This window comes from Ciona robusta, chromosome 5, assembly GCF_009617815.1.
Source record: "Ciona robusta chromosome 5, ASM961781v2".
Classification (NCBI taxonomy): domain Eukaryota; kingdom Metazoa; phylum Chordata; class Ascidiacea; order Phlebobranchia; family Cionidae; genus Ciona; species Ciona robusta.
In genome coordinates this window covers 4,998,795-5,025,071 of record NC_143239.1, presented here as the reverse complement: position 1 = coordinate 5,025,071, position 26,277 = coordinate 4,998,795, and the positions used below count along the sequence as shown (strand labels likewise).

Genomic DNA, 26,277 nt, shown 5'->3' with positions numbered 1-26,277 from the left:
CCTGACATGTGATGGTTAAAGACTCAGGATTTGCCTCATACCCCTCCAAGCAATTGTATCTGACACTATCCCTGTAAACATGTTTGCTTTTTGGTGGCACAGTTTGTACAATTTGTCCATGTTCTATCTCACTGGGTGGAATAGGACATTCAACAGGTTGGCAAGCATTGGATGGAATAGCAGGGCTCCATGTTCTTTCAGAAGTGCATTGGGATGTATGGGATAAAGTTTCGTTGCCATTTGCATATCTGGTCAACATACCAATATTTTATTTATGTTTTTAAATGCAGTAGCAAATATCAGATTAATTGGAACAGCGAAAAGAAAGGGAATAAGAAGCAAAATGACAGCTGTTAAAAACAGCATTAAATCTACTTTAGTAGATGTATCTGGAAAAAATGTGGCGATTGCTTATTTCATCTTACATAGAGGGTAGATGATTTAACAGGTAAAGATTAACTTAAACAAATTAACTTAAACAAAGATTTATTAATAAAGATTAACTTAAACAAATATTTTTTATATATCCTAACTTATGTTGTATGCAGTAATAATTTATATTTGAGACAAGAGTATTATTGGCAGAATTATTACTGTGTGATCACAAGAGTTCACACACGTCTTTCAACCTAAAAAGGGAAAAAAGAAAAATTACCTGACAACAAATCCGAAGTCACAGACATAGGTAGCAGAATGCCCAAATGTAATGTCATCATACAGAACGACCAAATGTGAAGTCCCCCTGTTGGATGGTGTGCCACATATTACTGGGTTGCACTCAGGCGGTGGTGAACTAAAAGTGGCTGAGAAGAAATGTTTGAAATATCAATGCAGATGCTGGAATAAAAGCCCTATAGGAAAACCGAAAAAAAATATTTGTTGTAACCTAAACAAAGTTATTTCAGTAACTTTTAATAAAACATAAAATTAAATTCCTAAGTAGGAATTTTATTTACAGCTTTACAGCATTTTTGACAGAATGATTAGTTCCACATATCCATTTTTTATGAGTTTAGCATGTTTACCTGTGCTTGTACAAGATATCGTAGCATTGCCTTCTAACTCATAACCAATATCACATGAATAAACAGATGCGTCTCCATACAGCATTCCACTTCCAGGCATATTCTGCCAGGAGCTTTTCTGTATCATGCTCCATTCTCTGGTAAAACAATTATTTATGTTTAATGTAATATGTCTGTTAACGTGAACTGTCTAAAGAGTTGGGTATGGCAATTTAATAACTAAAAAGTTGGCACATTGTATTTTAACTTGGTAAGTGCACATTGTCAGGCATGCCAGAGACATGGGATTTGGACTTGAGTTGGCCAATTAGAGCTTGGTATTTCCCAAAACTACACTATTTCTTAAATTAATTTATAAAATTTTCACTAATTTTTATTTAAACATATAACATTTTTTTTAAATAATTTAAAATAAAACATAATATAAGGTCAAAATATTACAAACTGTCTATAAATTCTATTTACCCAGATGTAAGTTGTGGTGCATCACCACAAGACATTGGTAAGCAATCAAATAGTGGCTCTGACCACGATTTCGTGGCCAAACAGGTAACTGTAGGTCTCTGGCGTCCATGTAAGTTCATATAGAATCCTTCATTGCATTTGTATACAGCCTGGGAAAGAAGATTAACAGGTAAAATATTTGGTAACCTAACGTCAATAAATATGTAAGCTAACTACTTATAAGGTATAGCAAGCACTTTCTTAAATTTTAAAGTGTTAAGTTCTGTTCTTTGTGTGCTAGTATAGTCTTTGTTTTCTTAAGGTGGACGTATTAGTTAAATATGTGGAATGCTGTTATAATAGCTAATATTTTTATTCACTCATTTCCCTGTTTTACTATTTTCTTTATTATGATTTTTTTGTTATTTACTTGAAGCGAGAAATAAATTGCTTAAAACAACTAAAAATTTTGGAAAATACATCAGCACTTCAGTCATTAAACTGCTGGTGTAAATTGTAATATAATATTTCTGTTGGTAACGGTAATATAGTGTTATTATGTTGCAAGTCACAGTATATATGCCGGTTCCTCTTTAATAGATGCAATACACTTACCTCACTGTGAAAAGTTGTTTCACTTGCACTAAACTGTGCGTGACTGACGTTAGGTGGTGAGCCACAAGGTACAGGGTCACATGACCACTGTCTTGCCGACCATGTCCCATCTTCTGTACACTGTAGTGTGCTAAGTGCTGTGGAGAATTTGCAATTACTTGTATATCGTGTTCATAGACATACACAGTTTCAGATATTTCATGTACCAATCAAAAGAGTGTATTTAGTTAGTAAAACAAACGAGGGACAAAATAATCTGCGCAATCAGTTTAAAAAAAGAAATTTGGACGGTCAGTTAAATGTCTGTCTACTGTAGTTTAAGGCATCAAAAACAAGTTAAAAAGGTTATAAAAAGTTTAGAACTAAACAATTTAAAAGTGGGAAAAACATACCTTCTGTTTCATATCCTGTATTGCATGAATATTGCACAACAGATGGATAAAGAGTAGAAGTTATATTCAATACAGCATGTTCAACTACAGGGGGAGGACCACAATCTCTTGGTTGGCAACTTGGTTGTGGAGACCATGTTCTGTCACTCTGACATATGGATTGCGTTGGTCCTAAAAAGTAAACTTTTTTTAGAAATAAAACACATTTTTTGGTAAATTTAGAAATACAACTTAATTTTTTTACTCGGTTTATGTTGTAGTTGCTGGAATAAAAACATTAAAATAATTTAAAGAAAGATGGAGTTCTTAAAAATCCTTAAAAATTCCGAGTATCTTCTGGCTATTCTATTCTATGTGGATGAAGTCGCACAGAAAGGCTCGTAGGTCCTAAGGTTTAGGCCGGCGTTACCAATTTCCCTAAAACATTGGCATTTTATATTATGTATTTACCTGTGAGAATATATCCATTGTTCTTGCATGAATATGTTGCTGTCTTTTGGAAAGTCACTCCATTTGTTACATAATATCCGTTTGTAATAGTTGGAGGGTTACCACACTGCACAGGAGAGCATGCAGGTGGTAGACCAGAGTAGTAACCCTGAAGAAACATAACTATTTACCAGGTAACAAAGACTTCAGCATCTAATATATCAAATGGAAAACCGGCAATAATATTAAAAAAAAACACGGGTCAACAGATTCAATAAAGTATATTTTCTACCAACCATTACATCCCCTTTATTTGATGTACAAGTTAACAGCTCTTCTGAGAATTGTGTCATTTCATGTCCCACGTGGCACTCATAGCTAACTGTAACCCCGTGGGTGTAATTCCGATTTATATGAATGCCATTTTCAACTACTGGAGGTAAAGGACAAGGAGTTTTTCGACAAAGTGCCCGTCCAGTAACTGAAGGTCCCCCGGGACCATTTTCACCAAAAAATCTCCACGTGCGATCAGCAGAACAACGGGCAGTTACGTGACCACTGAGATGGTAGCCTGTTGAAGGCAAATAAAAGAATCTTTAGTGAAATATAGCATTGCTAGTTTGGCTCTAAAAAGAAATTGTGCCAGTGGTAACAGCCAAAAGGTTCTTTTACTGGGAAAAAATTAGAATTATGGGGTAATGGGCCAAGCCGAGCCTAAATCTCAGGACCCGTGACAAGTCACACTGTAAAACCTCACTCACATTGAAATTCAGTTATGTTGAAATGAGTGAGTAATAAAAAACACAATGGCTTAGCATACAAAGATAAAAAATCGATCATTCAAGAGCATTACCTTGATCACATTCATACATGACCATACTTTCGAAAACTTGACTTTCATTATCATGTCCACCAAGCTGACTTGCATGCCTAATGTTAGGTGGTTGACCACATGATACAGGCTTGCATACTGGCAACTCATGACTCCAGAAGCCATTATCCATACATTCAAGTACGGTGTTGCTGACAGGTTCATACCTTTAAAAACATAATTTTTTATAATGTTTTAAATCATGTGTTGTATAAACAGACTAAAGTTTTAAAATTGTGAATAAATGATGATTATAAAAACTTTAAACAGGCAATTGTGTCATCTACACAAGCTAATTTGTTGGTATTGAAATGGACCAAAGCAGCTGTGTTTTATGCAAATAAAAAATACTTTTTTTAAATAGTTATAAGTTACATAAAAGGCGAGGTATACCAAACGGCTGAGTTTAATGTAAAAAACATTAATGATAAATCACCCATTATCGCATATGTAAATGATGATGTCCATGAAGAGATGACCGGTTCCATTGGTGCTTGAATGAGCAACACCTGGGAGCATTCCACAGTCTTTTCTCATGCACAGTGGTGGTGGACTAAGCATGTAAATAAAAAATAATAAAGAGAGGCTACAGTAAACAGTATTTCTTAAACTTAAGCGACAATAGTTGGCAAAGAAATTGCAGCTGTATAAAAAGTTAAACACTCATATGTAATTACCGAATGATTTTTACAACTTTTAAAACCTGTTAGGGTGTTAAAAGCCGAAAACCTAAATGAGTTTGCATAAAATATTATTTTCTAAAGTTAAAAACAAAACAATACCAAATTTGTTCTATAAAGAAAGTTATGTGGGATTAATGACGTAACCAACTTACTTGGACCAGTTTTGTAATGCTGTACACTCAGTTACCACTGGATCACTCGGTATGTAACCACTGTTGCAAGTGTAAGTGATTAAGTCTTCATACTCAAGGTAAGGTCTTGGTGGTAATGACTCCATTAATATCTGTAGAAAAATAGACCAGTTTGTTGTTAGTTTTCTCACAAAAATAAAAATATACATTAACATTTAAAGCTGTGGTTTTGAGTGATAATGTTATAACTGCATTATCCTCATAAAAATTTCATTAAATTTCCAAATGACAAATATTTGGTCTAGTTTATGTAATGCTGTATAAATAAGTGAGCAGATTTAGATGGTACCACTGCTGTATTTATGTTTTAATTTTTATCAGTTATACATTATATGGATACACACATGCAAACCATACACCACATACCTCTCCATTTACAGGTGAATCAGGGAATTGACATTTAACTCTAGAACAAGTTGGTGGGGGGGTCCACAATCCATTCTCCTGTAATATAATTTGTTTACTGTAATATAATTTGTTTACTAACTACGTAAATAAATGAACGAAACTTATTCACCCTTGCGTGGCAGGGCAAAGACAACACGTGTGTTCTGTTTCATACACCTCGGGCCAGCTTTCGAGTTACCACCAATGTAACTTTGTGAGTAATCATTTTTTTATTTGAGAATTTTATTTGAGAACAAGTATGGTATGAGTTTAAGGTAAACTGTTCATTACAAACTTACTAATAGAGTGTATTTCATCATTATTTACCTTGCATTCTACCATGGGTAGGTTAAAAATTGAAAACTCATATCCTGCATTACATTCATACACCACAACAGTTGTGTAGGTGGATAAGAAGCCATCCCAGTTAAAATCAGCATTTGGTACAAGTGGTGGGGTGCCACAGTCAACAGGAAAACACTCGGGGGCATCACTTGACCATAAGCCATCAAATAGACAGGTAGAGTTGGAACTACCAAACATAAGATGGCCAATATCACATGAGAAGTGAACAGTTGATTGGAAATGTTGGCCCATACCTTTAAAAATAGATTTCTGCATTAGACTATTTTTACACAAAATCCCTAAATAAAATTGTAAAACAATTGTAAGTACTGATTTTTGTATGTTTCTAAATGTCACATTTAGTAAAACTGTACAACATTCATGCTCGATTTCAATGATGTGTTTACCATAAACAGTTCCATTTTGTGGCTTCTCCAATGGCCCACAATCAACAGGGAGGCATTCTGGTGGTTCGTCACTCCAAAACCCATCAGATAGACATTCAAGAGTGTTTGGGCCAAACAACTCATAACCACTGACACACTGGAATGCTGCTATGTTTCCAAAGAGAGTTGCTTTGAAGAAGAAATGATTTGATTCAAGAATGATAAAGGTTAGCATATATAAATAGAAAAAAAAATCTATTTTAAACCCTTTATGTTTTTCATATTATGTTTTCATAATATTCAGAACAACTTACGAAAACAAAAATCAAAGTACAATACTACCAGAAATGTATTTTCTCTACATAATATCATGCAAGAAGATGTTTAAAACTTGGAATGTTGATCATATTACTCACAATTCATATAAAATTTTCCATGTGCTATTGCAGCAATTCTGCCACAATCTACTGGTTCACAGAGAGGTGCAATGTCGCTCCAATTACCTGGACAAAAAAGGAGTTCTCCATTTTGATAGTTACTAATTTGTTTCTTATGTTGAATTGTCTGAATTGTCCCCAATACATTAAAAATACAATCCTAAATAATCATACACAGTTACATAGGTGATAGCTTTGTAAGCAGGCATGAGTATATGAAACAGAACACTTGTATAAGAACTGTTATTCTCCGGCCATGCGAGGATACATAAGTTTCATTCATAAATCCATACCATCGGGTTGGCAGTCTACAGATTCCGACCCAAATAGCTCATATCCTGGGTAGCAAGAGTATGTGATAATGTTGGGAAATGTGAAGACATTCTCAGTGTAATAACCATGCAGTGGTTCTTCTGGTGCCCCACAATTAACTGGTATGCACTGTACGAAATCAGATGACCAGACACCTTGGATAAAAATAAAAATGTATTTAGCTGTTTTGTTAGTGAGCAAGCTTATTATTTCAATATAGCATATTTTAATGTATTAATATCTGCCATATGCAATTACTATAATTAGGGTTGGGTATTTAGGGTCTAAATACAAACACAATAGCCTGTATACATGACAAAATTGAATTCTTTTACATACATTTTAGTTTAATGTTTTAAAGCAAAAAGTATAAAAATATAGACAGGTATACCATATATATAGCACAGTTATGTTTGTATTTAAACTAACAAAAATCATTTTCTTAACCCAAGATATATCCATATATATCAATTGCTATTTAGTTTACCTTCTTCTGTGCAGGTGATGGTTATAGGTCCTTCAAATAAAGAGAAATATCCTTCATTGCAACCATATAGATGCTGGCTTCCATACTTTGTATGCGAGTCTGGTATCATATATCCATTGGGATCTTGGGCAATCGGAACACCACAGTCTTTTGCTGTACAGTGTGGTGGGGCATCTGTGCATATTTATGTTTATAATTTGTAGTAATACTTGATATATATACGGTATTTTAAACTAAATTTTACCAAAAATGGTAAAGTTAAGTAGTCAGCGTGGAGTGCAATTGGTTGATGAGTGAATATGATCTTAACATTACTATTTCAGACCACTTATAATGCTAAAGAAGGTCACTTACTTGACCATGTTTGATCTGCATTACAGTTTGCCAACAGCATATCTTCTGTTGAGTTGGTCTCATAACCAGATTGACATTGATATTGGATCAATGTTTCATAGTAATGTGTTGACCTGCATCAAATATAGTCATTGTCACTTATTTATCTTGACATAGCAGGGCAAAAGCGTTGAAGCATAAATGTATCATAGTGCATATTATGCAATGGTTTCATACACCTCGCGTATGCTTAAAAGTATGAAAGTTTTCAACAGTGTATATCAGTTTTTAGCTTTAATGTTTTTAGTTTTACTGATGTACGATTTCTTAAACATAGTGTAATATAAGAAAACTAACTTTTTTCATCATAAAATTAGTTTATACCATACTTAAGTTAAACAGATTTTCCTACTGTGTAATATCATCTAGTGGAGTTGATCCTTCTGGAAAATGGAGAACAGAATACAACGCATGGTTTTCAGCTAAAAAGTCAGGATTGCTGCAGATTTTTCTCACACAAGATGATAAAGATGACCATTCCACTGATGAGGTGTCTTGGTTATATATGCACGTTATTGGTTGATCAAGGAGTTGCTGTGTGCTGTTGAACTGGTAGCCAATATCGCATTGATAGTTAAGGCTATCTTGATAAAAGTAAGGTGCTCCAACGGCATTGTCTGCATGAAGATATTCGCATAACATGTAATCATATCATTTAACCAGCATAACATAAGACTAGGTTCCAAATACTTTTTTTTGGCATGTTCATTTTAATAACAAGTATGCAGCTTATGTACCTAGAGATTTATATTAGTTTTAAAACAACATTACATGGTTTATGAACAACAGTTGAAAACTATATTAGAAATTTGCAGCAGATTATAAACTTTTCTGCGAAATGTTTAATGTTATAAGAACATCTTTATATCGGATTGTCTGTATTTTTGGATTTAATATGTTACCTGTTGATACGTGTCCATTGTTTAAGATAGGAGGTTCTTGACATCGCATTTTTCGGCACTCAGGAGCAGCAGTAAGCCAGTCACCAGTTGGAGAACATCTACTGATCACAAGAGGAGGAGCAGAGGGCTGGATGTTGGAAGAGGATGCAGTTAATGCTCCTGGAGCAGGTGTGTAGAAAGATTTAATTGCCTTAGTGAATTTTGCTTTTGTCTTCTCTGACATCGTACCTGAAATAAAATAAGGTTGGGTTGTTTATACTAAAATAAAAAGACAACAACTATGATAAATGTAACTTTTAAACCTTCTGTGTCGGAGCAACCACAATAGTTATAAAATAGGTGTTCCGTTTCAGACACCTCGCTCCAGTTCATGAGTTAACATGTATTTAATTTTGGTGTGACTTTTATGGCTGACAATTAAGACAACCAATGAAGGACCACTCATTTGCAGCAAATGGAATAATTTATATTAAAAAAATATGACATATTTTCTTACTGTTCTTGAGGATTTTGTTCAGCTCGATTGGTGTGACTGGTGATACAGATTCAGATGACGTGAAAGCCCCCAAACTTTCGTAAACCTTAACAGATTTATTGACAGTTAATGAGGGACAGTAATCAATGCTATAAATTCCATTAACATTCACGCATGGTATAGAAAGTGTTAAGTTGCTAAAAAATGCAAAATATTAAAAAATAAATACTTTTTTCAGCATGTCAGAAAAACTTGTTATCATAAAAACATTTTTTTCATCAGAAGAGATATTTTTTATATAGTATGTTGTGCCTGGTAGCAGCAACAGCAAGGTAAAAAATGTAAACACTGGAAACTGGTTGGAAACACTAAACAGTAACCTCATAACCATCATCACAGACAGTTAGAGCTGCAGATCTTGGTGGATGAGAAACACTGCTGTATAAATCTGGATGACCAAGTTCACCAATTGGTGAGACCATTGTTAAGCCATTCAGGGGAGACACTGGAAGTTAAATGGTTAGGATGTTAGTGGTTATTAAAGCAATGTGGTAGAACTACAAACTATTGTATGAAGGAATTCTTAAATTCTTGAATAAATTAGTGTTACTTATATGTTTTAGTGTGTTTGGATAACGGCCGGTATTATAACATGACCCATCTTTTTTGTTTCAGGTTTTTAAAAACAGATGCTTATAAAAACTTTCTCAATTTCTCAGTTAAACATTGTAAATGAAGTGCCACGCTCACCTGGATTTTCACATTGAATAGGTTCACATACAGGTGGTTCTGGAGACCAAGCCCCAGAATGCATGCACTCAATAGTGGAAGGTCCTTGCATGTTGAAATCTGGTTCACAAGTGTAGACCACCTGGCTTTGGTACGAATGCTTTGCATGGGGGTGAGTGAAGACGACAGAGCTGTAACCAACTATTGGTGGCCTTCCACATGGGACTGCCGTACATTGTGGTAATGGACTGAGCTCCCCATTAACCATGCACTGGAAATAAACACAAGTAGAATAAGCTGATTTCATTTAACAGCATTGTTGTTATCTCTATTGTCCTATTAATTACAGTCAGAAAATACAAAATAGGAGGCAAATTTTACAAAGAAATGTCTCTTGACCTTTTTCTAATGTTAGCTATAAGTAAATATTCATAAAAATACATTTTATATTTATTTTTGCAAGTTAGGAGATATGTCTAAGCAAAGAAATGGGTGTTCCTTTAGTTTGACACATTACAAATTATAATCAATGCTTCAGAATCGCAAAATTATTCATTAAATGAGCAAATACCTCAACATTTGCAGATTCTGTAATTTCGAAACCCAAGTCACACACATAATGAACAGTATCTTCAAAGACCATGGACATGTTTAACTCAGGTGAACCATGTGTTATAGGGGGTGGGACTCCACATACTAACCTTTCACATACAGGTTCAGTGCCTAAAAGTTTAAAAATTACCAGGTTACAAAATATATTTTTGATTTTTTCCACGAGTAGGGAATAAATACCTTGCAGCTGAAAAAATGACAAAGGTGAAAAGCAAATTATAAGTCAAAATATGTAACACTTTAGCTTATACCAAGTATTTATATTCAAATAACTACTAAAAACTGCTGGAAATGATTTGGAACAATTAACATACCACAAACATTTATTTAAATACAGTAATGATTAATTAAAACAGAAAAAAAGAAATTGGCAGAAAAATGAGAGTTGTTAAAGCAAAAGAAAAATATCATCGAAACAAAATCACAGCTATTACCTGACCATGTTGCATCTGTGTCACATAAACGTGTTTCTGAACTAGATTGTGTAAGTTGGAAGCCAGCATGGCAGGTGTAGGTGAGGGTGCTTTGAAAATGTGGGCCCGGTTTATGAGGGCCATCATCCATTCTAAGGTATAAAATAATTATAAGAAAACATCAAATAATTTCCAGAAAACTCATGGATGATATGCCACAGTCAGCTAAATGAACCACAGTGACAACATCATGGCATTAAGGTGCCTCACGCTTACACTTGTGCTATGAACATGTGGTTATATGAGTTAAGTACTGTGACATTGATTTAAGATACTTTAACTTTCATGCTGCAAAACAAAATAAATATGTGTTGCCATATGGCAGGCAAAACAGTACTTTTAACATCACAAAAATCCTTACATATAGGATTTCATCAGAAAATATCCTCACCTAACTGTTGCAAAGTCCACTTCAGGTGGCAAACCACAGTGAACTGCATCGCACAGTGGTGACTCTGTGGTCCATGTGCCAGTTTCACTGCAGTTTGATTTGGTATGACCAACCAAGTTAAAACCGGCACTGCAGACAAAACCAATGGAATGTCCGTATGTGTAGGTTGCTAGATGAGAGACAGTTTCACCATCAGACTGAAAATATAATAAAAAGAATAAGTAGTTGAATAAAACCTTTTTCAAGGCTGATATGTATTAAGTTTTAAATTTTATGTCATGGTTACTGTCACTGATAACCTGAGCTTATAAAGACACTTTTGCCAACAATTTACTAGAAAAAAACAGTGTAATTACCTATTAATAAATTTAATACAACTTAAAAGTAAACTAAAACTTACTTGGACAGTTTCTATTCTTCCATTTAATGGGACAACAGGTTGGGGACAAGGTAGTGGATCACATCTGAATGTTTCATTGAATGAACTCCACTCTCTATTACTCTGACAGTAGATTGTATCGTCACCAACTTGAGAGTAGCCAGCAATGCAGAAATATCTGTTAGGGTCAATTGTGTATGTCATTAAATAACATACATTTGGCATTACATAACATATATTTATATTTATTTCTTTGGATGCAGTAGGGAAGATCAGATAAATTAAATCAAAGAATAGGAGAACTAGCAAGCAATTGACAAATGTTAAAAACATGCCACTGGTAAAAACTACTTGATTAAAAGTGTCAAATAAATGCAAGGTTTATAAACCCACAATGCAGTACAAATTATATCATTTTGAGTTGTAATTCAATTAAACAAATCAAGAAATAATTTTTTTTTAACTTACCTTACGTTTTTTAACTTACCTTACGTAACTTCCATAAACAAAATCTTCTTTACCATTAAGCACATAAAATGAGTTAACAATATCAGGAGGCTTGGAGCAAGGTACTGGTAAGCAATAAGGGGGTTCTGTTGCAACACCTGAAAATTGTAGATTTGTTATTATTATTTAATGAAGTGAAAGCAAATGTTTTTTAAATAAATAACACCAAGAGAAAACATTGAGCCACTGGTATGGGTGGTATGTAGCAGTAATCAATACATTAAATGATATTTTCTAAATATCACTCAATAAAAGCAAGTAATAGAAGGGTTTCATATATTCTGTTACTTCTGCTACCAGTTGTAATGTAAATAATTTTTACACGGCTTATCTGGTATGAAAAACGTAGTGTATTTCCGACATTCTGCAAGACTTTATCAGATAATTTAACGCAACATCACACCCAGGCAAAAACTTTAGGGAAAAAAGGAAAAAAAATGTAAAAATGACTCTGTAAAAAGAGATAGGAAGTTTCATAATTGGCAATTGAGGGTTAATGAGCATGAGGTGTTAGGCATTTTATCATGTAACTGGGTTAGGCTATAATCACACAGCTTCTGTGTTACCTTGAATACTGTCACCCCAAGATCCATCAGAAAGACATAAAGCAAAGTTTGAACCAACCATGTAATATCCTTCATCACAAGTGTATGTAACATTGTTTTTATAAACAATCCCGGTAACTGCAAAGCATATATAGATTGAATAGTATGTTAATTTATTTTACAAATGCTGTTGTATAAAAGTATTGAACTCTTTAAATACTTCTATGTGGTTCATATTTTTATTTTGACGCCACCAATTTCAAGTGATAAAAAGGAATAAAGCGTCTTGGAAATCTTGTGCAACAGCCATCATTTTAATTGACACTTTCCCACACTTTTTGTCTATTGCATGTTTTATTAACTGTCATTTTGCTGTTGACTTCCTTCTCTTCGTTCTTTAAAAAACTTGATCTTCACTATCCTTTTCAAAAAAATAAACAAAAATTATGTTATGTTACTTACCCAACATTGAGCCATGGTTGACAGGGGTAAGTTCTTCACACTGAACTGGTTCACAGAGTGGTCTCACTCCGTCCCAATACCCAGCTGCCAAGCAAGTTAATGTATCCGTATCACCAGATAGATAATAACCCTCGTTACACACGTACAGGACAGTGTCTTGGTAAAGGTAGCTAGACCCTGAAGTGTTTGTAAAATAAAGGTTATAAATAAATAAAAGATATAATTTGCTTTATCCTTGTACCACTAAAAATTTACAAGACATACAACCGTGGTTATTATGATTCAAGTACAAACAGATGTACTAATATACAAACCAATAATTTCTCCATGAAATAAATCCCCAGGAAAGCCACAATCGATTAAATGACAAGAAAATCCATCACCTGAAGAACATGTAAACTGTAAGCCGTATTTAAGGCCTAAACTTTGAATGTCCTTGTTTGCAACACCATATGTATTTGTACAACTTGTGTAATCTATGGTCTGTTCCATTAATACAACAACCTTTATTTTATTTAAACTTTATCTGGCATAATCTAAGAGTTTACCCGAGTATCCAACCAAGCAAGTGCAGGTAAAGCTTCCTCCTGAGTTAACACATGATGCCATTTTATCACATGGATTGGTGATGCATTCATTTACATCTGTGCATTCAGGTGGATGGCTAGACCATTGCTGTGAAATATGTTCATACATAAAGTTCATGTTACATTCTCATGCTGCTGAAACGATTCATTAGCTTTATTAAATAAGGTTTAAACAAACTTAAAACGATTCATAGCAACCTAAAAGAAACAAAAGAGTTAAGGAAGTTAAAGACAACTTAAACGCGCACTCGAACTTAACTGCAGTACAAATGGCAAGTAACACATGCAAACTGAGTAACGTGGCAAATTAAGAAATGCGGTAGAAACGTAGGAATGTTAATTAGGAGCGGCGCACTTAAAGCGCCGCGTAACAATAATAAGAGAGAAGGAATTCAGCGAAGGAATTCACTAGAGCTGCTAGTTTTACTATTTAGCTAAGTACCACCCCTAACCTAGAGTTAAGGGTTTTTTAAGTAGTATTGCCAGGTGCACTCACTTATGCAAGATCAAAAAATGAAATATAAAAAAATTATTTGGTAAAGTAACATAGGCCTACACGGCAACTCTTTTGCTGTCACAAGGTGTATAAAACAGGACACCCGTGTAACAACGACTGTTGTTTTCCAGACATGCCGGTAAAAAACAAGTTACATTTTTTATTAATTAGTACAATTCTATAAAAAAAAACCCACTTTATCTGCTTGGCATGTTATAACATGGGGTTGAATTGGTTGATATCCAGTGTTGCATGTATAAGTGACTGTGTCATTGAACCGTACACCCACTGCGTCTATGTCAGCATTGGCAACCTGGATGGTAAAAACATAACTTTATAACAACATAACTTTATGAAAACATTGCATTGCATAAACTTTATCTATTTTGTGATTTTTTTAGATTAAAAAAGATCCAAATAATTAAACACGTAAGTGCTGCCACATTGCGAAATTGAAAAGATTTAATATGTAGAAGATATGTTAATAGTTATATGAGAACATAATTAGGAATAAATTCTGTAACCAAATGTGTGCATATAATTCCATAACATACCGCTGGATAATTCCCACACCGAATACGGGAACAGAAGAAAAGTGCTGAAGGATTTGGTTTGTCTCTTCCGTTTACTCTCCATATTCCTTCATTTCCACACTTTAGCGATACACCTGGTATTATACGACTGTTGGCACCTCGTCTCACTTTTAGATTGTAACCTTCCTGGCAGGACAGCCTCGTGGTGAAGTCATTCTAAACAGTTTTGATTGCACAATATTATCAGTTTTACAAATTTTCATTGCAACTTTTCTAAAGTATAATTTAATAACTTAACACCTGTGGCACTTAAATTTACCTCAGGCTTTAGAGAAGTAGGAAACCTTAAAGTACACATGTTTTAGTTTAATTTCAAACGTTAACATTTTATTCACCAATACACACATGCTTACCACTGTGGTTGGGACCAAATTATCCTCATTTGCAATAGGGGTGCAACTGGCACAAAAGGAAGGTGGCCTTAGAACTTCAACTTGGCCAACAATACCACCAAGTGCATCAGGCCATGCACGAACTGTTCCTTTGTTACCCTCACAGTTACGATGTAGAAAAACAACTTGTGTGGGAGTCATTGCATAGTCGTACAGGTTGAATTGTGAGATACGTCCTGAAAATTAAACAAGAAACAATCTTAATAAAAAAAATGTTAAAATCACTTTTAGTATTGGTTTTATATTGATTGCAAAAATATTCACCTATAAACTCCTGAGATGCAGAAAAACATCCTCCAAGGCAATCTTGCTCTTGACCAATAACGAGGACCCCTCCACCTGGAATTACAGTCCCCTCCTGCAGCCCAGTACCTCCTACCTCTCTGAAGTGGTCAAGATAGATTGCCCATTCACCACCTTCACTCTTCCATGTTATAACAACATGGTACCACTGACCATCATTTATTTTTCGAGCATCTGTTACCACTGATTCTCCATTGACGTATCTTTAAAAGTATTTTGTCATTAAAATCGTTTTTACTTCTATAATTTATTTTGAAAAGCGTTTTATTTAAACATATATGATTCAAGATTTTTTTTCTTTTTTTGTAATGTATAGCTGACATTGGGACAATTCATACACACCCACAAATGCATCAACATCAAACCTTGCATGATGTACTATTTAGAAAATCCTCGGCTGTAGGAAACCCGTTATATTAAACATAATAACGGTTGATAACTCACAATGTTAATGCTGCAAGGTTGGTAAGTGTCAGCACGTCAGCAAGTGGTCCTTTTCCGACGCCGTAAGAGAACGGTGTTCCCTCACTTTCGGTGTGATTGGATTTGACGTAAAAAGCGACAGTGACCTCAGTCATGTTGTGTATTCCCTCTTTCATGTGGACATGGTGGTACGTGTTCGGTCGTTCAAATGAGAGGTCAAAATCGGGCATCAATTCTGCACGTTATAAAAGTTATATAACTCGGTTTTAAACTTCAAAATTGTGTATAGTACTCTTGGGGAAGATGAATAATTTAGCACATATTATCCCGTTTATGTTATTCCTGCTTTAAACAACTAACAACGCAACATAGGGAATGCAGGTACTGATTTATCCTACACATGCCTGGTTACAGTCGTTATAACACGTGTGTCCTGTTTCACAAACTTTGTACCCGTTTACGGATTACCACGTATGCATATATTCTAGTCGGCGATTACGCCTGTTCTTGACAAAAATTACTTACCATTCTCGCATGCCTCTCCAGCAAAGGTCGGTGCGCAAGAGCAGCGGTAAGCATTTATCATATCCACGCATGTCCCACCGTTTAAACACGGATCAATAACATCAGCGCAGTCGTCATGATTAACTTCGCAAAACGTTCCTTCGAACCCCAATGTACAGTCGCACCTATAAAAGGCAGTTTAGAATCAAATTAGAACCCATTATAAGGTAGGTATCAAGTTTAAAAGGTCGGGTGCACACGCGCTAGCCAGACGATTGGAATGTGTTAAATGTCAATAACTTTGAAATAGCAAGTGCGCACATTGTCACTGAAATTTATAAGGTCGCTATTTATATGTCTGACGATAAACAAGCAAGCTAATTGACATGTAACTAACAAGATATAGAAGGATGGGGGAAGACGGGACACCTTTTCCTTATATTTATTGTCCGATTTAGTAGTAAACAAATTACACTCAAGAGGTATACGAATTTATACTCACAACGAAGGCAAGCTTACCTGAATTCGTTTACTTGATCGTGGCATGTAGCACCATTTTGGCAAGGGTTAGACGAGCATTCGTCGATATCCACGTCGCAGAGTTCGCCTGCATAACCTGGCGTACATACGCATTCAAATCGAGCAACCAGGTCCCTGCAAACGGCACCATTCGCACAAGGAGAGCTCTCGCACTCGTTCACGTCATATTCGCATAGAACACCTGTAGGAAAATATAAAATTAACGCTTATAAAGTAAGCCAAGACTCAAGTACGTACGCTATCACTTTACGTTTGAACAATTACGAAATTGTAACTATATTTAGCCCGTTTCCAGGAATAGCCCGCAATTTCACGTCACTTAAAAGTCAAACTGACTATTAAACATCAAAAACGCCGCCGCCTGGAAATTCAATTCTAATCTTAGCACATTTTCCAATTAACTGTTTTGGAAATGTTAGAAATCTAATCAAATTGAAATGTTTATTACCGTTGTACCCCAGGAGGCACTGACAGGTAAAGCTCGCCAAGAGATCTGTACAGATAGCCCCATTTAAACACGGACTCGATGCACATTCGTTCGTTTCAAACGCACACGTAACGCCTTCGTAACCGACAGGACATGTACAGCTGTAAAAAACAGGTTTCAACTTAGCAGTTGTGTTTTAGGATACATACATGCTGGTCGGTTGCATTGCCAAGCTATATTTTTCGTCATTTTTTTTGACTTAATTGTTTTAACTGGTAAAATTTAAAATTGACGGTCCAGCATAAAAATGCAACATATATATATATAGTACTGTGGGGTAGTGTAGATACGGTTAGCACCTAAGCAGGTTGGTAAATGCGAAGCAGCAAGTTGGTAAATATAAAGCAAGTTGGTAAGTATAAATATTATTTGTTTAATGTATATCAAATAAGACGATAAAAAGGAATAAAAACATGAACCATTTTACCTCAACCTACTTTATTTTCACACAGAAACCTATTACGTTTTAGTCAACATAAAATACCTGAATTCGTTGACCAAGTCCAAACACACTCCACCATTCTGACAAGGGTGGCTGGCGCATTCATCAAAATTCATTTCACAATTTGTTCCTGCACAAAACAAAGAAAAAATAGATCGAAATACTTTGTCGATGGTGATTTATTTTAAAGTATGCATGTTCTAGGCCACGTTACAAAACTACATGTTATGGCCCCACTTTTTACAGTGTTAAATAATATGTAGGTGGTAAATTTTAAATTTAAACATATTTAGTTTGGAATATAAGTGTTACGAATTCATATCAAACAAACCGTAAATCCAACAATAGTATATAACAACAGATAAATATTTTGTCTAAAAAGGTATCATCAATCTTCCATTCAAGAAATTTTTCGTTCATTTAGTTCGGCAAATAGCACTTACCAATAAATCCAGGCTGGCATATGCAATCAAATCCACCGTCGCTTGGCTCACAAGTGCCACCGTTCTCGCATGGTTCTGTATGTAAGCAAAGTTGGGGTACACATAAACGCATTAAAGCCAAGCACATGTGTTTATATACATATAATGTATTGTGGAGTTCTGTGAGGGGGAGACCGGACATCTTTAGCACATATGATCATGTTATAATCAATTAACAACGCTCTTTTAGAGTGGTAAAGATTCGGTAAAAAGAATGAAGAAAATATAATGACAAGGTGTCCCGTCTTCCCCCACCCATGCTATATATATATATAGATATAAGCAAAGCTTGTCCAGTTGCAGATAAAATATAATATACTTACCCATAAAACAGTCGGTGTAAACGAGACGCTCGGCAGTGTAGTTGCCAAGAATTTCTTCTGTACCTGTTAAAAATACGGAAATTTACATTTTCTGCAACAAGTTTTTCGTTTTTATTGCGTGAGAGTTTCTCGGCTTTTAAAAAATATGTTACAGTACGATCCTGGGTCCGGTGTAAGCGGAAAGGTTTAAGATATTTCATTTGCTTCCCTGTGGCGCAATTCTCTGAATAAGCGTGTGGTGCATTGGAGTTGTCGCTAACAGTGTATCCGGTTCCCACGTTTCTTGGTGGTTTCATTTGAGGCTTGGAAATCGGAAAGTAAGCAGAGCGGGCGGAAGTAATTGCTCAGTGAGGGAAAGCGTGAGCCACAGTGAAGGTCGGAAACCATGGCATGAAGGAGAGAGAGTAGAGACAGAGACTTTTTCTTCGAATCCGCAAAAACTGCAGTTTTTTGTTGAGTCCAAGAACGTCAGTTGCTCAGAGTCACACTTTGAAACTGTCAAAATAGATCATAGGCTTGGCGAGTGAGCAGCTTGTTTCCTACAGCGAGATACGCAAATGGAGATAGCGCTGGTGTATCTGGTTGCGACTATATCGGTTGTTACTGCTAGCATTAACTTGAACGATTGCCCGCGAAGATGTCAATGTGTTAGCACCACTATACATTGTAATGCACGAGGCTTACGTAGATTTCCAGGTACTTTACCAAGGAACGCAGTAACTTTGCTCATCGAAGAGAACAGGATAAGTTCGGTGAGTTTTATGTTGATTTTTAACAATTTAAATACACTTAAGCATTCAATACTGTTTAATCTAAACCGATTTCAAATTTCTTCCCAGCTCCCGCCACTGAACAGCACACATCTGCATACAGTTATCTTACAAAACAACAAGATTTACAATCTGCAGCTGAAAGTCTTCCGTGCAGCAAGAAACATTAACTTTCTTAACTTAGCAAACAACAGACTTCGGGTGATTCGCAATGGAGTATTATCCCAACTTAGTGGGTTGGCGTTGCTCAACTTGGGACATAACAACATTACAAGTAAGTGCATATTGCAATGTCATTATAGATTTTGTTGACTATAATACGGTTGGGTTAAGATGAATATCGTTAACACATGTTATTCCATATTCCCTATAGTCGTAATTTTATTTACCAACTCTCTTTCGTTACTTTCATATAAGGATACGGATATATATTCCAGTAAATATTCTTTGTTTGTTACAAAATAAGACGATAAAATATGAAAAACATTAAGAGTCTTATCCAACCTACTACATATATAACAACGGCTTAAATGTTAAAGATGGTCTTTAATTTTTGTTTAACGTGCCATTATGCGATGTTTGAGTTCATAAGATATATAAGTAGGGTGGGGAAAGATGGGACACTTTCAGCAAATATTCTCATAGTGGTTTAAACAATTAACAACGGTCTATGGAAGTCGTGAGGATAAGGTTTTATAATTCATTTAATTGTTTTTTTTTCTACCTAATGAAACAAGAAACTACAATGAAAAAGTGTCCCATCTTTACCCATCCTACTTTTTTTATCTCAGATAGTGGGTCGTAGCCGAATCTAAATAAAATTTGCAAAATATATTTAACTATATTTCTTATACTGCCTACATCACACTTTTAGATTAAATAAAAACGTTAAGCGGGTTCAACCTTAAGTATTTGCGCATACCCATGACATGCATTCATTAAGGCTTTACATGTAAACCGATTATTTACAAACCAAGATGAACCTTGGATACTTTATTTGTGAAATGAGCAGCTGCTGGAGTTTATTTAAAGCACAAAGCAGCCGTTATGATCTTTAAAAACTTGGTACAAAGCTGGCCGATACCAATGTTCTCGCAACATTTTACGAATCATTTAAAGCGTTTTACCCAGTCCAACTATTTCGGTTCAGGGTAGTGTAGTGACCGGAAGGTTTAGGAGAAACGTTTTTTCGATTTCGTAATCATGCGAAGCAACATAGTTTAATCTAACACCTGCTGTTTTGGTTAAACTGATCTATTTTAAAGGACTTTTATTTTACAAGTTATTACAACATTTAATTGTAATAGTATTTCTAAAATTGATGGAAAAGTTATTTCTTATTATACAACCAACAAACTATAATTAGAGCATTTTTTTGAAAAATCAAACATAAACGAACGTACGTGGTTAGCAATCTACTCTAACCCTATTGTACATATAAATTTTACTAAAGAACAAAATACCTAACCCTTTCCGAATGTAGTATAACCCATAAACAACCCAACTTGGCACAAATCCTACTTACAGGAGCATACCAACGAAACAAATCAGAAATGTTTCGTTTTTTTGAAATTTGTTGGTATAGATCACATTTGACCATCTTCATCTATATAGAAAGATTTTTCCTCGGCACGCCTATAGCCTATCAGCAGTCTTTTCAAATTGCACTTATTTTTTATATTTCTTTTATGTAGGAATCTTCGCTGGTGCGTTTGCTGGCTTGTCCCATCTCAGTGACTTGTATCTGCACAACAACCGCATTACAAGCATCCCGCAAGGGTTATTCACGTCCCTTGTTAATCTAAAGCAGCTCCGACTCGACCAAAACAGGATTGTAAGATTGACAGATGACACATTCCTTCGACAAACGTTCTTGATTTCGTTAAATCTTGCAAATAACAAGTAAGAAAACAAGTTGTACGAAAAATAAATAGAAACCAATATTCCGGAACAGAAACAGTTTTTCATTCTTTTCTATTTACGGCAATGGGCGGGTTTAGTGCTTGTATTTTAGCTGTTGCTGCTTAAACCGTCAGACGATTAAAATGGACCTCGGTCTATTTAAAATCGATATGAATCATTTGCCCATAATAGGCCATTCGTGACTGCTAATTCACAATTCAAATCTACTGGGTCGCTATTCAAAAGCGTAGCAGCAATTTTAAGTTTTAAAGCCGTTTCCGAGTGCGCTGAAATACGAATCATGTAACGTGAAGCAAATCTTTCCCCAGCCTTCGCCGAATCACTTCCGCCACAATGCGTGGGATGGCGAGTTTGCAGAAGTTGTTGCTTAGCGGGAATCAGATTCAAAGCCTGGATTCCAACATCAACCCGCCGGACACAGACTGCGCCAAGGTAAGGACGCCAGTTGCGCAAGTACCGCCCCGTAGCAGCTTTTTGGGGAAAGATTTTGGCGTTTAGGCGGTTGAACAATTAGCTTGGTGCTAATTTGGTAAAGTTCGACTCCCCTAATTGCGACGAGAATACTCAATCTGCGGTTTTAGGAACCCAACACTAATCAGATTGGCAAACATTCCGAGACGCGTTTTAAAGGTAAAAAGATCAATTCCTTTTTTTATGTTTGACAGTTGACGAACGTGTCTCAAGAGGTCCCGCGTGACAGGACCGTAAGACCATGCTTCTATTACAACAAGAACCTTCAGTATATTGACCTTAGCAACAATTCGTTGTCGACCGTTCGACTTCTTACATTTTCCAGTCTCCGGATGCTAAGTAAATTGTCATTGGATAACAACCAGTGGAGGTAATTGGTCTGGTTCATAGGAGATTCCGTAACATACTCGGAAGTCTGCTTTACACCTACGGTATGGATTAGGTGTGATTGCTTCCTGGTCTGGTCGCTGCTGCAGTTGCAACGCTTACACTACGACAAATTGGCAATGGGCGCCATGAGATGCTGGGAACCGGCGGGCTTGGATGGAGTCCCGATCGACCAGTTTACGGAGCACGACCTCGCCGTATTGCCAGGTCAACCTCCACCCAGAGTCGTCAAGTCTAGTCTTTTTGTTGTTTCGGTGAGTTGAAACGCAAAACACTAAATACATAATAAACATTGAGTGCCTCAATCTTACGTTTCCGTTTTGTAGAATGAGACCACAAGGCAGGGAACGGTAATAGAACAACGACATACGCCGATCGAAGACATTTATCGCAGTCACGCAACCAATAATCCCACTAGAACCGTGAACACGTCGCCAAGCTCAGAGTTGGCAGGAAAATCCAAACTTCACCTTACAACGACCTCTTCAATGCTGCCCGGCTTGGCCAGCGTTGCCGAATTGGCCGTCGTGTCGACTGAGTGGCGCCCAACGGCGAAAAGACTTCCTCTCGACATGGCGCTGCAACCTGCGACTGAACAAGCAGTCGGGGCGAGACTGGATGACGCTCACGCAGGTACACACGTGACCAAAGCGTCCAATCAGCGCCCTGGAATACGCAGCAAGACAGAAATAGAAGGTGACGTAAGAGTGAATGACGAGCGCCCAACGCAGAAATCCCGGTAAGATAACCGACTTTGCTTACGTCATTAAAATGCTGTGACATACAACTCTAGACGTATTGATACATATCAAAACATGTTGCATGCATACAAGAGTAATTGTAAGAGCCGACCGGGTTTTGCAGTGCGGGCCAAGGCAGCTTTAATTTCCTAATTACACGCGCACATCTATATTTAGCATCAGCAGCGTTGTAGAGACCACATAATCAACTGCATTGCTTGCAGGTTCTCAGAGCAAGACATGAATGATGATACGGATTCGTTCAACGTCCCAAGCTATGGTACGTATGATTTAACAAGAAGATATACCAATTTAGGAACAAGAAGAGAAATATGTATGCAAATTCCGTATCAATTTTTTTGTGTTATCCTCAATGTGCCAACCACTGGGGGCGTCTGTGTTCTTGGGCAACAATTACCGTCAAATGCTGCAACCAATTAACTCCTTACGGGTTGTCTAAATTTTCAGCCATACATCACAAAAATCGGCCCAAAATAATTACCCTTAAAGTTACATACCTGGTAACTAGTAAGCGGGCACAATTAAGATGTTTGACACAGAATATCCGTGTTGTCGTAGCTCCGACACGCGGGAATAAATAAGTTACATTCATTTAACCCTTACGCACTACACGAACGGTGACTTTATGTATAAATTATTGTCCAGCAGGTGATGAAACCGTGTATAGAACAAGACAAGACGGCGTAATGTCGTGGCTTCCTGTGGCTGGAATGTTCTCACTTGTGTTTATAGTTTCTATATGCGGGGCAATGGTTCTCAAGTGGCAGTTTAACCCACAGTCTGAAAAGTGCAGGTGCGCATATATAAAAATTTTGTAGAACGTCTTAGGAAATCTTGTTTTTATAATACGTGGGCCTGTGATTTATTTTACTCCTGCGACCTGGTTCACCGCGTTAAAAAAATAATTTTAAATGGCCCATGCAATTACTACGTTTAAATTTGAACGGCAATCAATGCAGTATTAATTTAACTGCTTTAGTAGAGTTACCATATAAAATGGCTGTTTTATTGCAGTTGCTGTACTGGTCACCGAGATGTAAGCCGTCAACACACATCAGAGTCTATTAGGTAAGCGGTATTGAAAGCAACAATATTTCAAGTAAAGAAAATCAACATACACTTTTTCATGTAGGTCAATAAGCAACTACCCATTGCTGTACGATAACCCGCTTGCACGAAGGCCTCTACCACGACAACCTATAATGTCAACTTCTGAGCAAGCAAGGGCTGTGATGAACGACCATAGTGGACGAGTAGATGTTCGGTGGACGAACGGCGGCTCATTTGGTCTCGGTTATGATTCTAATGGAGTAAAGGGGCGACTTACGTCCAAGTCAGCCACCGAGTCCGGTTCACCACCGATGATACCGCCTCGCGACCCAATGAATGCTCGGAGCTGGGATGACAAGTTTACAGATCGAAATAGAAGGACGGCTGGGACACCTAACCACCGACTTTCGGCATCGTACCCTAGTAATGCGATTTGGAATCCAGACTCTGGGAAACGGCAGTTAAGACAGACTCTGTCTGTAGATGACGCGCCGTGTAAAATCAGCGAACAATGTCTGAACCTTGGTAATGGTTTTATTGATGTATGCGATGATGAAGATGATGCGAGGCTGGAAAGAATTCATTCAGAGAAAATCCGCTCCGGACCAAGGAAGAAATCTAGCAGAAGGAAACGACGAAATCGTCCAGAAAGCATGATCTGCGCTGAGAGCAGTAATCCTGCGAAACGCTTGTCGAACAATTCTGAAAGAAAGGCTCCATGCGCATCCGCGCCAGTTAGTAGACATAACAGCAACATATCTACCGCCACCTACCGGGTTTCAAAACGAGGAAAACGCGACCGCGTGGCTGAGCAAATGCTGGAAGCGTTGCAAGAGATTGAAATAGCAAGACGAAACAGCAACGCCACAGAACTGAATGGTGGGCCGCACTTAAACAAATGTGCCAAGCAAAAATTTACTAGACCTGGTATAGAGAATATTATACATAGCCAGGATATAAACAGCAAAGAAATTGGTATGTTAAATTCGGCAGGGTCTCGTAGGCTGTCTCGTGGGGCATCCGCACGTTTCGCAAGAGAGAAACAGCATAAACAATCTCTTGATTCTTTCTGTCCCAATTCCAGGCCTGCTGAAAGATGTAATTGTAGTCGACATTGCCGAAGCAGAAGTTTTCGTTCTCGGTCTGCTTTACATATATCGGACGTGGACTTTGAGTTCCCACCACCACCACCTTGTGCGTTGGTACGACATACTGAGGATGCTCAAGCTAGTTCTATGGAGGCATCAGGGACCTCTGATCAAGAGAGTGATGTTGCGGAAAATGGTAGCTACAACAACGACTATTCTATGTTGTCAATGTGCACCAGTGGAATCGTAGAGAAAGACAGCACCCATGAGAAAGAGTGTAAGAAAGAAAGTACAAGAGTCCTGGAGGAACAATATAGATCCACTTCTAAGCACAACTCTATGTACAGAAGGAAGGACAGTACGGACTCAATGTTTGTTGGCATTGACAGTGCTCCTGAAACTCGCAGTCTGTCAGACAGTGACAATGAAAGTACCCAGTTTTCAGCAAACACTCATGAGGACACAAGGAAAAACAGGGAACCTCTAAGCGTTTGCAGAGTAGAAAAATCGCTTGCCGGCAATGAGTACCGGTTTGCGGACGGTGCCGCTAATGAAAAAAACTATTTGTACGCCGGGAATAACTTTCTACTTGGTAGCAACCGGCTATCAAGGCTTGACCTTTCTCTTTCTGAATCAAGTTCCGAATGCTCTGTTGCTGCAGACGTCAGATCCTCAGAAATCGTACGCAGTCGTTCCTCCTCTGTAGGCTCCACTGTTACGATTAAACCGACAGTAGACAACAGCACCAATACCCAGCAAGCAAAAGTATCTGGCAAAGTTGTCACGAAGCAGAGCACAACCGATAGTGACGGTTCAGAGAGTGCGTCATCTTTTGAAATGTGCCTAACCATGCATGACTTTAAACCTGAAACTTTCATTCAAAATGAAACTACGAATGAAGAACAGGAAGAGTCAACGTACCAGTCGCTCCATCTTATGTACTCCGGTCATTTACCAGAAACAGAGGAAAATAATATCAAAAGCGTCATCAGCGAGTCGAACTCAAGTATAGACACGACAAGTTCCAACTCAAAAGTCGAAGCCATGATAACCGAAGCAATGGTCGGCAAAAAACGATGTTATTTTGACGTAGTCGAGTCGTCGGCTGATGACGTATCAACCGACATAGAAATGTTTGATTTAGGAACTATGTAAACTATTTGGGTGAACTTTTGAATTTATATTTTAAGTTTTAAAGTATTTTACCGACTAATTTCAGTATTGCGACAAAACTTTGAATTCTTGCATAGTTTACTGTGTAGAGTATTTTTAGCAACTATGTTGCACGTATGCCTATTTTTACCGTACGTAGTATGGTATAAACCGCAAATAAAACGTAACAGAAAACTAAAAAAAAATCTGCCTATGTGTACGTGGTGTATA

General features: G+C 36.9%; 2 protein-coding genes across 4 annotated transcripts in view; one reads left to right on the top strand and one right to left on the bottom strand.

Annotated features, from left to right (window-relative positions):
* Nucleotides 1-26,277, bottom strand: part of LOC149735871 (sushi, von Willebrand factor type A, EGF and pentraxin domain-containing protein 1-like) — a 74,435-nt gene that overhangs the window by 21,188 nt on the left and 26,970 nt on the right. For both annotated transcript variants that reach the window (XM_089879191.1, XM_089879192.1), the window contains exons 27-69: nucleotides 18,445-18,507; nucleotides 18,083-18,157; nucleotides 17,682-17,769; nucleotides 17,159-17,298; nucleotides 16,690-16,891; nucleotides 16,192-16,355; nucleotides 15,688-15,901; nucleotides 15,205-15,446; nucleotides 14,902-15,116; nucleotides 14,510-14,704; nucleotides 14,152-14,268; nucleotides 13,421-13,547; nucleotides 13,187-13,255; nucleotides 12,873-13,049; nucleotides 12,432-12,548; nucleotides 11,846-11,963; nucleotides 11,380-11,536; nucleotides 10,980-11,176; nucleotides 10,550-10,680; nucleotides 10,075-10,226; nucleotides 9,525-9,774; nucleotides 9,155-9,279; nucleotides 8,796-8,880; nucleotides 8,300-8,527; nucleotides 7,750-8,014; nucleotides 7,359-7,471; nucleotides 7,005-7,178; nucleotides 6,499-6,672; nucleotides 6,185-6,271; nucleotides 5,790-5,957; nucleotides 5,365-5,636; nucleotides 5,017-5,094; nucleotides 4,612-4,742; nucleotides 4,213-4,329; nucleotides 3,759-3,943; nucleotides 3,202-3,476; nucleotides 2,927-3,074; nucleotides 2,477-2,647; nucleotides 2,085-2,221; nucleotides 1,491-1,639; nucleotides 1,026-1,162; nucleotides 656-803; nucleotides 2-248 (exon numbers count right to left, since the gene is read on the bottom strand). In XM_089879191.1, coding sequence (XP_089735317.1) covers nucleotides 2-248; nucleotides 656-803; nucleotides 1,026-1,162; nucleotides 1,491-1,639; nucleotides 2,085-2,221; nucleotides 2,477-2,647; nucleotides 2,927-3,074; nucleotides 3,202-3,476; nucleotides 3,759-3,943; nucleotides 4,213-4,329; nucleotides 4,612-4,742; nucleotides 5,017-5,094; nucleotides 5,365-5,636; nucleotides 5,790-5,957; nucleotides 6,185-6,271; nucleotides 6,499-6,672; nucleotides 7,005-7,178; nucleotides 7,359-7,471; nucleotides 7,750-8,014; nucleotides 8,300-8,527; nucleotides 8,796-8,880; nucleotides 9,155-9,279; nucleotides 9,525-9,774; nucleotides 10,075-10,226; nucleotides 10,550-10,680; nucleotides 10,980-11,176; nucleotides 11,380-11,536; nucleotides 11,846-11,963; nucleotides 12,432-12,548; nucleotides 12,873-13,049; nucleotides 13,187-13,255; nucleotides 13,421-13,547; nucleotides 14,152-14,268; nucleotides 14,510-14,704; nucleotides 14,902-15,116; nucleotides 15,205-15,446; nucleotides 15,688-15,901; nucleotides 16,192-16,355; nucleotides 16,690-16,891; nucleotides 17,159-17,298; nucleotides 17,682-17,769; nucleotides 18,083-18,157; nucleotides 18,445-18,507 — 6,824 coding nt within the window. The remainder of the gene's footprint in view (nucleotide 1; nucleotides 249-655; nucleotides 804-1,025; nucleotides 1,163-1,490; nucleotides 1,640-2,084; nucleotides 2,222-2,476; nucleotides 2,648-2,926; nucleotides 3,075-3,201; nucleotides 3,477-3,758; nucleotides 3,944-4,212; nucleotides 4,330-4,611; nucleotides 4,743-5,016; nucleotides 5,095-5,364; nucleotides 5,637-5,789; nucleotides 5,958-6,184; nucleotides 6,272-6,498; nucleotides 6,673-7,004; nucleotides 7,179-7,358; nucleotides 7,472-7,749; nucleotides 8,015-8,299; nucleotides 8,528-8,795; nucleotides 8,881-9,154; nucleotides 9,280-9,524; nucleotides 9,775-10,074; nucleotides 10,227-10,549; nucleotides 10,681-10,979; nucleotides 11,177-11,379; nucleotides 11,537-11,845; nucleotides 11,964-12,431; nucleotides 12,549-12,872; nucleotides 13,050-13,186; nucleotides 13,256-13,420; nucleotides 13,548-14,151; nucleotides 14,269-14,509; nucleotides 14,705-14,901; nucleotides 15,117-15,204; nucleotides 15,447-15,687; nucleotides 15,902-16,191; nucleotides 16,356-16,689; nucleotides 16,892-17,158; nucleotides 17,299-17,681; nucleotides 17,770-18,082; nucleotides 18,158-18,444; nucleotides 18,508-26,277) is intronic.
* On the top strand, nucleotides 18,786-26,257 carry LOC149735874 (uncharacterized). 2 transcript variants are annotated; one of them, XM_089879201.1, is made up of 11 exons: nucleotides 18,786-19,196; nucleotides 19,284-19,488; nucleotides 20,909-21,116; nucleotides 21,446-21,569; nucleotides 21,803-21,978; nucleotides 22,051-22,249; nucleotides 22,322-22,734; nucleotides 22,960-23,015; nucleotides 23,405-23,549; nucleotides 23,771-23,824; nucleotides 23,889-26,257. In XM_089879201.1, exons 1-11 carry the CDS (start codon nucleotides 19,002-19,004, stop codon nucleotides 26,047-26,049), a joined length of 3,936 nt encoding a protein of 1,311 aa, XP_089735327.1. In that variant the 5' UTR covers nucleotides 18,786-19,001; the 3' UTR covers nucleotides 26,050-26,257. The 2 variants fall into 2 exon arrangements, with proteins under 2 accessions (XP_089735327.1, XP_089735324.1); XM_089879198.1 differs by having other exon boundaries at nucleotides 23,402-23,549.